The sequence below is a fragment of the Colias eurytheme genome, chromosome 26 (assembly GCF_061535395.1).
Source record: "Colias eurytheme isolate Ceu_HAF_F1 chromosome 26, ilColEury1 Martin Lab GWU primary, whole genome shotgun sequence".
NCBI lineage: Eukaryota > Metazoa > Arthropoda > Insecta > Lepidoptera > Pieridae > Colias > Colias eurytheme.
This window is the reverse complement of record NC_143005.1, coordinates 233,403-249,418: the sequence shown is the minus strand read 5'-3', so window position 1 is coordinate 249,418 and position 16,016 is coordinate 233,403. Positions and strand designations below refer to the sequence as shown.

Here is a 16,016-nt window from a genome sequence, read left to right as displayed (position 1 = left end):
ATGAAATTTAAGAGCTATTTTTCAAGCTTTTTGTCTTCACTCCATGTTTTATTTAATTATGGATCAAAGGAAAGTTATTTGTCTTTTAATAAAGATCTACCTTCGTTGTAAGAAGGGCAATAATTAAGTTCAAATATTTATCTTTTATCATCGTTCTCTCTAAAGTAATCTAAAATTGAAATGTTCACAAATTCTCATAATATGATACCTATATGCAATGCAATCTGTTTATTTGCCTGTCCAAAAAGGCGTCAAGATATGCGAGCATGAAAACGTTTGTGCAAACTAAGCTTTTATCCCTCTTTAGTTTAAATTCCGCAATGTTGTGTACACGGTCTTTCAATCCGCCTTTTACTCCATGGAACAGGAATGCATTTCAAAAGATGGTGTCTGTTGAATAATAACCGACGTTCAGTTTAAATGGAAATGCGAATATTACGAACACACATTGAAATAGTGCAATGCAATGCTCATTTGATCTGCGAATATAGTTTTCAATGCGAAAGCGTTTTCGAAATACATGAGTTTACTTATTAAAGTTATTCGACTATGAACCGTTTCAATACATCGCATGTGAACGTGGTTATGAAAATATATTTCGCTTTATGTTACTATGTGTCGTGTTATACGGCTCCCTTTGCTTAAGTGTAAAAATGAACCACTAGTTCGTTTGAATTGATGAGAGGAAGTTGTTATTGACGAGGTTTGTATCGGGTGGCACATGTGTGTGCAATAAAGCATGTCCCTACGGCCACACTTTATCGACATCACCATAAAGATAAATAGAGCTGTCAGCGATCTCCCTGCCACCCCTCCCCCCTTCGGGACGTGCCGACCAACACTTTTATCACAATTTCGCAAAGATAAAACATGTTGGGTAAATTTTCTCAGCCCTATGCGATGTATATTTAATGTTATGTGTGTTTGGTTATTTAAGACAACAAACAAAAACTTGCTTCTGCCAAAAGTATAATAACATTGAAAAGAAAAAGTTAAATATTACAGTTTCTGTTCCTTCTTGAATATACAAAAAAACTTATTCGAAGTAACAGAACATAAGAAACTTTTATGTAGGTATATTAATAAAACTTCGACAAAATTATTTGGAATAACATAACCAATATGATGTAAATAGGTAGATAATTAATTAATAACATTATTTTGTTGTGAAATTATTTCAAGCCTCAATTATTAAGCAGGCTTTTACGAGTAGAAAGTGTAAGCGCATTGCACAAACTAATACCCTTTCCCGGAAACCAATTATTTCATCTTCCGGGTATTCTATAAGCCCCAACAAGGATTAATGATAAATAACATGGGAAGAGATTTGTTTTGGTGCTTAACCAATTACAATTTGATATATGAAAGGAACGCTTACGTATCGAAGTATATTGAATTCTTAGAAATTAAGAAAAATAGAGCACCATCTCAATCGATATTTCGCTAGCAAAAGCTTTTATTTTAAACATGTAAGTTGTCCATTTCTATTCAAGGATTTTATAATCACGCCAGATACGTAGGTCAATAATTATGTTTCGTAGATGGAACCTTTTTTGGAATTATATTTATAGAAATTTTCCCCATATAGCAATAACTGCTTTAATTCTTGGTACGAGGAAGGCAGTAATTATGGTATTATCCTCTCGGCCAAATTGAAGTGAGCGTGCGTAACGTTCGAGCCGAAAGTTTTTATACAATAACGTGATGAGTCCTGCGACTGTTGTTGATTGCGACTGTCCACTTGGAGATATTATTGTGATTGTGTTTTTGCGATCAAACATAAATCCTCTTAACGTGATCATAGACACACTGGTGGTATCTGCTTTTTGCAATAAAATTATCTATACCTAGCTCTTTTTGGTAATTGTATAAAAATTACTTAAATGCTTCAAATACTTAAATTAAGTTCAAACATGATTCATTTTTGGGCTGGTAAGAGGCGAATAAATCGAAACGATATAAGTAGTTGTAGGTAATGTCTGGTAAAAGCAATGTAATAGTCGACTGTTAAACAGGGCAAATAAACCTTCCAAAACGAATATCGGCCGAGAGTGCGGGAGGAGGGATATGTAGATTTTATTGATACGATATTGCCAGAGGGATTTTGTAAGGAATCGTCGGAGGATCGCCTCTTTGCGTAAAGTGGATCTCGAGCGCCACTTGTCTGCGATCGTTCGCCTCTGGGAGATAATTGTGTCTTTAAATGCTAACGACATCATTTTTGTGACAGCTTTACCTATGTCTTGTACCATATTGGTCTCTAATGTGTAATATAGTCGGTTCTTACTTCTTACTGCGTGAATATAAATGCTGTTTTGCTGGCTCTACTTTTTCATATACATATTTCAATTTTATAGCTTATAAATAACAATAGAAGTTGCCTATTTGTAGTAATAAGCTCTTATTTTAGTCACTTTAATGACTCGGCAGATCATAGACAACTGATACATTATGACTTTGATCACAGAAACAAACATATGTGCTCTGCAGTTTGGTCCCTTCATTTCACCTTCATTTATTGTGATATTCTTGTTACTCAAAGCGATAATGACTTACAGGCGATAGTGCTGCCCCCCCTGGCGCGGTGGCCCTACGAGAACGGATTCACATTCACCACGTGGTTTCGTCTCGACCCTATCAACTCCGTAAACATCGAACGAGAGAAGCCCTACTTGTATTGGTGAGTTCTGATATCCTAGTAACATGACAAAATGTTTTACATGTATTGGTATTTGGTTTGATTAGTTTATGTATGTATCTTACTAGTTCATTAGGGCATTGTACATACATCTTAGACCTTAGCATCGAATTACAACTTAGTTAGGCTAATTTGCTTGTCCTCAATTACCTACACGAGTGTTAACTACCTTGATGTCGGCACGTTATATGAAAACGTTTTCTATTATAATGGGTGACATAAAAAGCTATTGAAATATATTAAATAAAATAAACTTCGGAGACGTGAGGCGGTATTCATAAAATTCGATGTCTCGTTATTAATAATTTGTATTCTATTTGATTAAATAATCTCGTTCAGGGCAATGAACTAAGAAGTCTATATTCAAAATTCACAGTAGGTATCTTTAGGAATTTGTAACGAGCAGCGAGATATAAATTGAAATATTAAAACTGTTATTATCAATCAGTGTATAAATACGGATATATGATCCGCTTCACAGTGGGCTTCCCCTAACTGTTTATTGTTACCGACACTTCAATGTGTGCCGATTGTATTACATAGTGCTCGATAATTAGTTATTACGGGGCGTACACCGGCGGCGTTGGTAGTAAATAGTAATACTGTGATACACGAGACGTTGCTTGCTTTCCTATATTAATTATACCTTACATATGCCTTCCTAACTAACTTACACGTAACTTGAGACAAGTAATCTCTCTAACTTGGTACAGCTTATTACGTGTTAAGAAGTAAACTTTATTACACTACGATCTGAATTAATTAATACTCATGAAAAATTGGATTCATTATGAGAAAAGTTTGTTTTCACTTCGCATTAAATACATATTCGAGTTGCTATTAAAGGCGAGATTAAAGTCTAATTAGAATTTCTTTTACTAAAGTATATTTCTTAATTCTTGGGGATATAAAGTTCTTATATTAAACGCTTTTTAAATACTCTTGCATCGTTTTATATAGTTGGAATGAAGAACTTAAGCTGAAATCTTTTTATTTATGTAAATGCGTTCAAATTACTTCAGCCGATTGATTCAGAAATAATAAAAAACAAAAACACCCTCATAAGTTCAGTAGTTGTTAAGTATATGAATATATACAATCTTTTATAACTAATGCTACAAAAATGACGCGCAGCTTCAAGACGAGCAAAGGCGTGGGCTACACAGCGCACTTCGTGGGCAACTGCCTCGTGCTGACCTCCATGAAGGTGCGGGGCAAGGGCTTCCAGCACTGCGTCAAATATGAATTCCAGCCCAGACGGTGAGTCTATCACTAAAATGTAGACAAGCATATTATTATTCAGAAAGCCTGCATTATTATAAGTGACCCTCGTAACGGAGTTAGACTGTTTACTTAAACAATAATTAATTATCTGTCAGGTGTGCATAAAAGGTTGCTTCAGATTTTAAAAGGTTATGTTAACGTATGTGAAAAAATTTAAATTTAAATTATAAAGCACTAAATTCGATGTACATTTAATGAAAGATATTATACTAAAATTTAAATATGAATTTTATGAATAGTGCCCCATTAAAATTTTAAATGCTTCTTACTGCTGGTTTAATATGAGCCGGAAATTGAACGTACTATCCGCTTTGTAAATAAATTATTCATTAAAATGGAAGTTCATTAAATTGATGCGAGATATATTTGGGCGCTAATTTTTATCAGTATGGTTTTGAGTGGAAAATTTGGCGGAGTTATGTGTTACATCGTTTTAAGAAATGTTCAATATGTTCTCTACAAATAGGCTATTTGACAAGGTTTTGAAAACTGTCTTAAATTATTAAGATACGTTTATAGACCACACAAAACACATGTTTCTTAATTTTTTGTAGTTATTCATTGAGAAAATGGAAAATAAAAACATGATATTCAAATATGCCGCCAAAACACAATTTTGAAGAACATGGCGTCTCGCGACCATGATGACGTCACAGCGGCGTAAACATCAACTTGCTCCTAGTACTTATTGTTCGTTTTTGTTTTAATTATAATATAATTAAGTTAATCTGTTTAAAAACCAGAAAATGAGTTCTTATAGGTGGTGTGTAGTGCCTGGATGCAGAAATACAACTATTAAAACCCCTGACAAACTATTTATATGTGCTCCAAAAGATATAAAAATGCGTAGAAAGTGTCAGTTAGCTCGCTGAAATCCAAGTGATATTAGATATATTATATCAATTAAAACAGTTATATTTTTTTGTGAAGACCACTTCGATGAAAGTATGGTGTTGAATACCTAGTAGGCAGTTTATTTTATTTGCAATACATAGTATAAATCGTCTCATTACTTAGGTACCTGCTTGAGGTAAGATAATGATATATATAAATTGATGATGACGTGTTTGTATTGATATTGAAAATAATCAATACAAACACGTCAATTTTGATCCTATAAACTGGATGGTTGAAATGAAAAACAAAGGGCATAACCTAAAAAATGTATACTTCATAATTATTGTGCTATTGTGATTCATGTTTGTAGGTACATTTAACTAAAAAGGTAATGAATGACGATTTAAATATTAACTTACGTAGCTGTTTTCACATTTCTCAATTCAGGAGCGTAAAAATCTGGGTTGTTTTTAAAGAACATGCCAACCATTATAGCGTTCACTTTAGGTAGATTTCTACTATCTGCTTTTTCGAAATTAGGTTCCATGACAAACAAAAATAACACATAAAGATCAAAACTGATTACAGACACCTTGAATCACAAGAAATAAGTTATACAAGAAACAAAACCAAAAGCGAAATTATCAACGACGTGAGTAAACGTTGGGATCTCTTGTTATTTACGCCGCTGTGACGTCATGGCAGATGCAGCCAATCATGGATGTTTTCGGTCACGTGGTAATTTTAAAATATATGACGTTTTTTCTCGACGACTTATAAATGAATAAGTTATTATTTATATCATTTATTAATTTAAATCGCTTCAAAAACCTTATATATATATATGGATTACACAAAAAAGTAATTTATTTTTTATACTGTCAAATAGCCTATTAACCGATTTACTCAAGGAACGTAGTAACACTGCCTTCATATAAATTATCAGTAGGTACTTTTCCCGATATTTTTGTTTGGTATTCTGTTCTTTGGGGTGGAGATTTATGCAAAAAAATTTTTTCACCTGCTGAATTAATAATCGCGTAACTTAGTTAAGTAGGTAGTTACCTACTCTCATAATTTAGTTTTGAAATGTGCGTTTTTATTTATTGCTCTATTGTAGAAACTTTATTTTACCTAAATATTCCTTTGTGTAGAGATTTTCAATATATATTGTTGATTGGTCACTTTATATCAATTGCACAGTAATTTCTTCGTTTTGTTCAGATGGTACGCGATAGCTGTGGTGTACATATACAACAGATGGACCAAGAGCGAAATCAAATGTCTCGTGAACGGCCAGCTCGCTTCCAGCACAGAGATGGCCTGGTTCGTCTCTACAAATGACGTAAGTTTAAGTTACATAAATCTAAAACGTGGAGAAATAAGCTATACGCAAACCCCGACAAACGGCTCTTTTCTTAATGAAATAATTAAAAATGTATAATGCGGCCGTAAAGTTTGGCTAATTTAAACTTGCGAGTAGGCCTATAACAATGGTATGAATAAGTAATGACAATAAAATGTAGAGCAAAGTTTTAACAACCAGAGGTCGTGCGGCTGCTCGTAAGAATACTTACTTTCTTAAGGATAAAACTTGAGTCACATATCCTTAATCTGCCCTCGAGTACCAGGCGCACATAACTCGACGAGAAGTTGCTATAATACTTTCAGTTATCTGCGGCGAGCGGCGTGCGGCGTGCCGCGTGCACCCCTCGCCGTTCGACTCGTCACGTACTCGTGTCGTCCAATTTATTGCCGTAATTCCATGCAAATTATATGTGCTGCGGGGACGTCATAAAAATGTGTGTTTAAACGATTGATGTTTGTTAAACGAGACCTTCGATATTATAAATTTTCTCATATTATAGCGAGAGTAAAGTAATTGATTACTTATAACATTTTGATATGTAGATTTTATTAAAACTTCGTGAAGGGTTTCGATAAACCTGGTCTCGTTTATTTGAAGGCTAATAAAACGCTTCAGTCAAAATAGGATAAAAAAGCTTTATAAATAGCTTTATGTATCAGGAAAATCTGATCTATCAAACAAAGACACAATAGGAAGTTGACAACACACGATAAACATAATAATTGAATAATCATATCACACCCCGCAATGTTTGAGAAGCAACCGCGAGATTTGCGGCTAGCAAATAATATTACATGAGCCAATAGAGCACCCTCGCACGCGAAGATTAATTCGAAGATCCAACGTTAATTGAAAACTAAATCAGGCTCGAAGTGTGTCGTGGCGTGCACTCGTCGGAAAGCGCCGCATGAATATTCATGGCGTGTGTGTTTTAGTTGTCGCGGCGCGGCACCCGGGACGTGCTCGCAAGCGGACCCGCGCGCTTTTCCTAGCTAATGTGTTTTCTACACCTAAACACACAGCGTCTAAAATATGCGCATCTGTATATGTTAATTTGAATATTCATGTCTAGCTTCAGCTAGACGCTAGGTGTTTGGATGAACGCAAGGAATGAATATGGATCGAATGTTTGGCGGCGGTTGAGCTTGTACTCGTCCCGGTTTTGCTTTTCTTATTAAAACTTTTTGGATATTAATTTTTTACCTGCTGAATTATTTTAGAATATTGACTTCGTGATTATAATACATGAATAAAACATTATCTGATTCATATCATCAGTCATCACATAACATATTATCCATGTATAATTTGGGACTAGAAAATTCATGGTTTGCGATTCTATTACACATTCTCTGTTTGAAATGTGTCACGTCAGTGATTCCCTTTGATATTATAATCCTCATTACGCCAGTAAATTACATAATGTGGGCTCGTAAGAGTTCCCCGGGGCTGAGTCCCGGTTTGACTGTAAGTTAACGGGGAATTGCGTCGAAGAATAGTCGACGATTGAGCAGACAATTGCTGCAATTTTCGTATCGTTTCTTCAACCTGTCTTGCAGAAAATACGTGCTTTTAGCTACGTTTATATGGTCATATATTATGGAATTTATCTACCTACACTTTGATTGGATATGTTATATCATTTACAAGATAGCCAAGGGGAAGATCCCGGTCAAACATATAAATAAAAAGTGTTTGGGGTAGAGAATATTTGTAGGATATGGATGATTTTTTTGAAATTATCGTTTTTTGACGTGACAACGTCTTATAATTCGATAAAGCCGGCTGCACGCACGAAAAAACATGACTCATGCGGCGTTACCTCGCTTTGAGGCGTTCCATGTAAGGTTTGAAGTGCAAGCGAGAGTGCGGAACGAGCGTCAAAGAAGCTCCATCAGTATTTTCTTAAGACGTTGTCACGTTCAACTATCGTCAGTAAACCGACTTTACAGACAACCAATTTTTTTTTATTGTATGTGCAGCCGTTCGACAAGTGCTACATCGGCGCCACAGCAGAGCTGGACGAGGAGCGCGTGTTCTGCGGCCAGATGGCGGCCATCTACCTGTTCGGTGAGGCGCTCACAACGCACCAGATATGCGCCATGCACCGACTGGGCCCCGGCTATAAAGTATGTTATTATGCTTCATTGAATTGTGTTTTATTTTAAACGAGAAAAGTCTTGTAGTAGATGGGTAAAGCAAATCTATATCGGATAAAAATTTATGTCATGTTTAGATTCATCTCTTGAAGCTTACTGCTTCAGTTAAATTCAGAGGAAAGTATGGTTATAATATAACTTCTTTGTAATAATTGTTTTGCTTACAAGTTACAGAAATTCTTGTGATAGTAATGATAATAATGTTCAATTTGATCTCTACTAATCATAAAACAACTATTTCTCTTTTCCCCGCTAACCTGGACAGAGTCAGTTCCGTTTCGACAACGAATGCAACATCAGTTTGCCGGAGAACCACAAACGGGTGAGCGACGCCGCTCCCAAGCTTGCTGACATCCCCGAGCCCTATCCCATATCCCCCATCCCAGATACCCAAGGCGAGTCGCCGGGCGAAGATACCAGGGCGGCAGAGGGCGCAGGAGTACTGGTTAAGGAGGACGCGACGCCGCGCGGGCGGCGGCTGGCGGACGGCGCGCGCCAAGTGGCCGCCGCGCATGCGTCGCTCGTAGATATTGAAGCATGCAAGCGTGTAAGCATGCGCCCGCTGGCTGTTGCGTGTCGCTTATGTGTGCCCGGTACTTCTGGGAACAGGACACTTTCCTATTTTGTAAAACATGTAACAAAGATCAATCGATCGGTTACTAAAAACTTGATAATTAAAATAGTTTCTAGTCGATGATAGAAATATCCTTTTTCCAGAAGTATCTTGACATTTTCCACAGCAAAATATGTTTGTCTAACACACTTGTTTGACCGCTAGTGTTTATGTTAGGGCCAGTTTCGTTTCGACGCAGAGTGCCGCGAGCCTCTGCCCACCTCTGAGGTCCGCATAGATCGGTTCGGCGAGATCGTCCACGATCCCACACAAAACCTACACGACGTAAGATTATTGACAAATCGTACAACTCCTTCGGTATTCTGATGGCCGGGTACTAATTAACTAACGGTATCGTGCATGAGTAAGTGGAGGCGTTAATACTAATAAAAAAATTAATATCAGGTCAAACTAACTTCATTTCAGATTGGTTATCATTGAAAGACTTGGCTCTTTTCTTTAACAATGCATATTTATATTCACCATTTTCTATTTTTCTGATGCAAAAAATATCAGAATTATCTCTTTAAAGTATGCATGCTAAGTTGAATGAACGGTAACGAAACGCGTTATTAAAATGAACAATTTCATGAAATCATACTGAAACTTATAATTCCGTTGCACGAGCGAGTGGGCAAGAAACTACTCAATAATACAGCAACGTCTATTGTCCGTGATTCTCTTTGACTTGATTCCTTTTGTGCGAGCTGCTTAAATAAACCAGCGAGGTTATTGCTATTCATGTCGGATCGCGGCGACTGAACTTCAGCTAGACACTACTCGATACCAACTTTATTCTGATTAAATGTATGGAACGTTTTCTTAATAACGATTGGAACATCTGTAATAACAAAATTTTAGGAAGGTTATCTCTAACTCAGAGAGTCAAGTCTGCCAAACATTAGGCCTTAACAATATGCAGAATGCAGATATAAGCCGTACATTTTAATGTTACATGAATAAAGCGTTTAGAAAAATTCCTTCTCTTAGTCTTATTTAAAAAGAAATGATAAATACATGTCTTTATCTCATATACAGTCTACTTAGGCGTAGTTTAGCCAGCTATTACGCAAAGCGACGCATACAAGTAACAGCATCCGTAGCTACATCCGCTCGCCGCTCTCCGCTTGGCGTCTTTGTGCATTGTGCCATATTTATAATTTATATGCTGAGATTGACGTGGTAAAGCGTGTGTCGGACAGGTTTCTGCTTCTTGACGACATTTTCAACAGAGGAAGCTTTTTATGTTACGTATTCTTGTAGTTTTGTTTTATACAGGTTTGAATGTTATCTAATTTTATGTAATGCTTGCTATTTATTCCAGCATTTTGTAATGAAATATTAAATAAGTATAAAATTATATTCTTTTCGTAAAAATGCCTGATGCGCTCTCTATATAAAGCAATTATTTGCAAAATGAAATAAAGGGATATCTAACACACGCATTTCTCCTTTTTGTAACACTTAAATACTCAATATAGATTATACATACTTTACTATTCCTATAGTACCTAATATTCTGAAAAAGCATTCCGAATAAAATTGTTGTCAGTAAATCGATCTATTAATAATTCCAATCCTGTAAATTCCTACAGTAACTCAGCTTCTTTTAAGGTTATTTTACAATTTGCACAGTTTGCTTTCAATTCGTTCAAATACGCCGAGTCAACGCGGTAACACGTTTAATAAAAATTTCATCTCGTTGAGAAAATAAACAAGAAGGCAAATGAAAAAGTAACACATGTGTTTTATATTCGCACTTAAGCGAGAAGGTAATAAAACCTAAGTTACCAATAAAAAGTGACGTCACAGTCAATGACTTTATTAGTTGAAGCAACAGATTAGATTTGTTGCAAATAGTGTTCAAATTTTAATGAATATTTTAGATTTTAGTGACAAAAAATTTAGGTACTTATATTTGATTAAATCACAAGCAAACAATTTACGGACATAATTCTATCAGAAGCCATTATTCTATCCCTTATTATAATAATTATAAACAGACTCTACCTGATTATTTATAATTGGAAACTCTGTGTCCTGAACTGTAACTAAATATAATCACTATAATAATATTAAAGCTATGTGTAATAAATGGCACGTGAAATACGAAATAATCCTTTTATAAAAGTCCAGCAGTCACGTAAAGTTGGTGCTTACTCAACTCGTAGTTTTTACTCCGCGTCTGATCCGCCGCTCTCCAGAGAGGTCAGCCTTGATTGAGGCTCACTCCAATATTCACACAGAGCCACTCAGACAAATATACATCATTCTAAATATTTAACATGCGGATGCTTCTTTTTGTACGTGCTTCTCGGATGTTTTTCGTCTTACAGGAGCAATTTCATTTCAATTTAGAGATAATACAGTATCATTTTTTATCTTGTAAAACTTGTGTAACTGGAAGTAACATTTCTTTGTGACTCGGACACATTTCGTGTTATATTTGAATGAAAATTATAATAAAATACTTTATACAGAAGTGCAACGATGAATAAAATATTCAGGTCAGTCCATGCTACCTAGTGGCAACGATGTTCCGAGCCTTGCGAATAAAAGCATATGCACGCTCAATGTTCTTTTACGATAGACATTTATTGGTCTGTGGACTTCAAATGTAAAATAAAATAAAATTTTGCCAATATATAATGGAATAAGACAACTTCAAAATTACAGGCGTAAAATTCATTTACCTCAAATATTGGCCGCCATTAACGACGTTCTGTCCGATCCGACGCCATTAAAACTTTCTGATTGAATTTTAAAAATTAATTAGTGCGGCCACGATAACGAATTCAGTAGGCCCGGAATGACCTCTTATTGCCTGTGTGAACCCGGAGAGGGCCCGGGTACCAACCCGGGCCCTCTCCCCTCATCAATATTTGCCTTTTATTAACGGGTCTCCAGTAGTTTTAAAATAATTTGAATTGTTAACTATGTGAACAGGTACCTTCTAGGGAAGCGCGTTCCATCTTAGACCACATCTCAGCTTAACATCAGGCGAGATTGTGGTCAAGCGCTTCCCTATTACCAATAAAAAATAAAAAACTATGTGGATCGATGAAAATAACTATTTCGTAAATGGTAGGTATATACTACGCAAATGTCATGTCATTATGTAGCATAAAAGTACCCAATTCCATATAAAATTAGACTGTATAAACAATATTTTCGAAAGCATTCATAATATAAAGAAATTTACCGCATTGGATAAAAAAAACATACAATTGTTTAATAAAACAAAACACAACACATGAAAAAGAGTTCACGGATCTTCAGCAATTCTACAGACGAACCTTAGTAAATGTCATTCTAAATACAGTACTCGCTACATTATTTGCTGAATTGAAATGTAGCTACAGTTATCAAGTCCACAAAGCTAATCTCGGTAGCAAGGAGTGCACTTATCTCTAGTTCAGCCTCACTCGTAATGAGATTGCCTTCCGCTTCTGATTGTACCTACTGCGCTCTAACTATTTTATTTACTTCTTGTACTTTTATATTAACTCAATAACAAGTAAATTGAGTACTCAGAATGAATTCCAAGTTGATTCAATACGTTTTGCAACACGTTAAAACGTTGAAGCTTGTATCCAATATAAATTTTCGTTTTTGTTACAATACACGTTTTCTTCCTGAAAGTAAAAGTGTGAGTTTGAGTAACTTTCGGTTAACAAAAGAAATCCAGCACACCTGCGCGCCCAATTTAGCTGTCATTTTATTTTTTACGACGCTAAGAAAATTTTTGTTTTTCGCTACGGCTTCCCAAGTTTTCTTCGAGTTATATTAGTGTCTGCTTTCATCACGGGAACTTTGAAGTTTGCGCCGTGAATATACTCGTATCCCTTAAGTGGGTTTTATGAAGTTTCGCGACATGTCTCGACATAGTTTGGATTTAAAATAGGTTACGAATTTTTTAGACGAGCGTCTTGGAAGTTTGTGAAAGCGAATTAGGTAGACTAGATTTACATTTAATGTTCCTTGCCAGCTTCGTAGTCTTGGGAATTGTAGAAAAGATAGAATATAAGTGCTATTCTTATTAATTGTAAAAAAATATCTTCAAATTGTAGCAACTGCGTATTTGCATGTCTTGTTTATTATTCCTGTTATTTCTAAATATCTTGTTTACATTCGTATTGCTGAAACTATACGTGTATTTAGTTTTTCGTTCTATTCTTGACTTACATTTATACCTAGGTAGATGTGGTTAGCTTTTTTCATTATTTGGGTGTATTTTTTTAGGTGTGTGTTTTACTCTGCATGCTTTTTTTTACAATTTATTTTTATGGTGTGTTTTTTATCTTTTGAGATTTATTTAAGAAGTTTCTATGAGAGAGAATATGTCATGACTGTTTCTTAAATAAAAAAATAATGCCAATTTAAGCTTTGAAACAACTCTATTAAATAGTGCAACAACTTTTAAAAATATCTCAGACACTTCTTAAATACCAACTTATCATACTATGTATCTATTATTAAGGTTGTTTTACACAATGTGTTGAAAATAATGCTTTATGATTAACTATACAATTAACCTTAGTATATTGTGAAACGGTTTTGTATTAATACTGTTTATTATAATTTATGTTAAAGGTAGAGATGTAGAGTTAATATTTTAATGTCATATATTTTAACTTTTGATTAAAATGTTAATCAATTTTGATTCACTTAAATTACTTTAGTTTTAATTTGTGAAAATTTCCATCTATACCTTACTCTACATTAAGTATAAAATTTTCAACTAACTTCAGAACTAGTCCTGAAATATTTCTTGTACTAATCTTTCATAATTATACAGGTTCTATACGACGGCAAGTTGTCATCGGCCATAGTGTTCATGTACAACCCGGTGGCCACGGACGGGCAGCTGTGCCTGCAGTCGGCGCCCAAGGGCAACGTGTCGTACTTCGTGCACACGCCGCATGCGCTCATGTTGCAGGTAAACATACAGCTAAGCGTGTATGCTGACCTGGTACTTGATTTTCCGACTTGTGGAATAATATAATAAGAACAGGTTAATTATGTGGGGTATGACCGCGTTGAAATGCAGTTCTCAAAGATAAATTATTTCAAGATAGTGAGATTAAGAGATACATCCTCTGCTTATAAAAAGTCAATGTGTTAAACATTTTGTTACATACATATTTGAATATGATATATACGTGTAATAATGTGCTAATAATAATTAATAGTAAAGTCTAATAATATTATAATTTAAATCAGCTATGATAATTCTTACCAGGGGTGTTGATGCGGGAATTTATTTAGTTATATTTAGTAATATTGTAAATACAAATACAATCGATTTGAGAAACTCGACCAGTTAACGTTTTGTACAAAAATCTTTTTGTTACATTGATATTGTTAAATTTCCAGGAAGTAAAAGCGGTGGTGACGCACTCGATCCACAGCGCGCTGAACTCGATCGGCGGCGTGCAGGTGCTGTTCCCGCTGTTCGCGCAGCTCGACCTGCCGCACGACGCGCCCGCCAACGACCCCAAGCGCGACCCCATGCTGTGGTATGCGACCCTGGTACTTTTGTAATCGACGCGCTCCAATAAACGCACATTTTTACGAAATACTTCTTACTAACATAATGAAAGTTCTAATAAAATTTTAAACCATAGTATAATCATGGACGCGCCCACCAACGACCCCATGCTATGGTATAATACCATACTGGTACTTTTGAAATCAATGCGCTTTCTTAAACACACATGTGTGTTTTTACTAAAACATATACATATGTCCTATCTATCCGTGTTTACAAAAAGTTCTAATAAAAATTTAAACGATAGTAAAACGAATGGGACGCTCGAAAAGATTGCGTTTCTAATTGCATTAAAACTCGTTCAACGATATTGGAATAGTTTTATGGCGCCTTTTTCTATTTCTGAATTTAATTCGATTGGAAACGAATTTTACCTATTTGAAAAACATTACGTTTAGTTAATCGTGATATTCCGAGCTATAGCTCAATGAAATAATCACCTTTGTGCTTCTTTTTTGTTTTGCTTAATGTTTGAAAATTGCAAATAGGAAAATGTTTGAAAATAACTATATTTTATGTCATCATGAACTATGTACTTATCCGTTAGAACCTGTTATTCTCAACTAAATTTCCATGCCAAAGCCAAAAGCTAAACCTCTAAACTAAATCGAAGTTTGGAGGCAGATATGAGCGTTTGGTATTCCAAGTAGCTCCCAAGTTGCCAGGCAAAATGCACTTTCGATGTCGATCTCTAATCACTGTAGGAGTTAACGTACCATACCGAGTTGGCCGGCTTATAAGCAACTCCTCAGAACTCCTAATTGCCTGGTACCTCGTGCAGTTAAGTGAATTTTGGCGTTGTTTTGTACCCGCTTATTACGAAAGATTTGGGTCACATGCATTATTTTTGTCATAAGAATTCGCTTGCAAATAAATTACCACACAATTACCACAAATTAGGTGGTTGGTAAAATGCGATGTATTTCAAACGTTTATTCCTTTGTTATTGTTTTTATTGACTGTACGAAATGTGTCATAAATATTTGATAAAATTGCAAATCGTATTCAGTAAAATTAATAAGTTTACATTATTAATTGAGCGAGTTATTGAAAGTTTCATAACTACAGCAGTACTCAATTAGCCCCGCCTATATAATAACCGAGAGTAACATTACTTTAATCCAAACAGTGATTAAATCCAAGCACTTGGAAGATTATACGTGGTACTATAAACTTGTTACAAATGGGACCGAAATCCCGATAAACTCGGGGAAGTTATGAGGGATTATAATGTCACACGAACTGGGTATCGACAGTTCCTATCATACATTGCTGCTTATGTACGCGTATCAAAGCTGAACGCTTTGGGTAGAGCTATCAATGTATCATCATATATTAATTAAATCTACCCAGATTTCACGTTCAACTAGTAAGTAGATTTCGGCAAATGAAGCGTAGTGAGGTCGAGAGGAGAGAGTACTAATTCAATCAATTAAGCTTAAGGCAGCTATAGTAGAGCCATTTTAATAGGCAACATTTGACAGTTCAATAAAATTCAAGAACGT

General features: G+C 35.4%; 1 protein-coding gene across 4 annotated transcripts in view; it reads left to right on the top strand.

Moving 5' to 3' along the window:
- Window positions 1–16,016, top strand: part of rg (A kinase anchor protein rugose) — a 402,779-nt gene that overhangs the window by 203,597 nt on the left and 183,166 nt on the right. For 2 of the 4 annotated variants that reach the window (XM_090116634.1, XM_090116633.1), the window contains exons 6-12: window positions 2,559–2,680; window positions 3,833–3,958; window positions 6,044–6,164; window positions 8,171–8,317; window positions 8,613–8,894; window positions 13,759–13,899; window positions 14,337–14,479. In XM_090116634.1, the coding sequence (XP_089972760.1) occupies window positions 2,559–2,680; window positions 3,833–3,958; window positions 6,044–6,164; window positions 8,171–8,317; window positions 8,613–8,894; window positions 13,759–13,899; window positions 14,337–14,479 (1,082 nt within the window). Of the gene's footprint in view, window positions 1–2,558; window positions 2,681–3,832; window positions 3,959–6,043; window positions 6,165–8,170; window positions 8,318–8,612; window positions 8,895–9,137; window positions 9,246–13,758; window positions 13,900–14,336; window positions 14,480–16,016 lie in introns of all 4 variants that reach the window. The other 2 variants (XM_090116636.1, XM_090116635.1) reach the window with 2 other exon arrangements.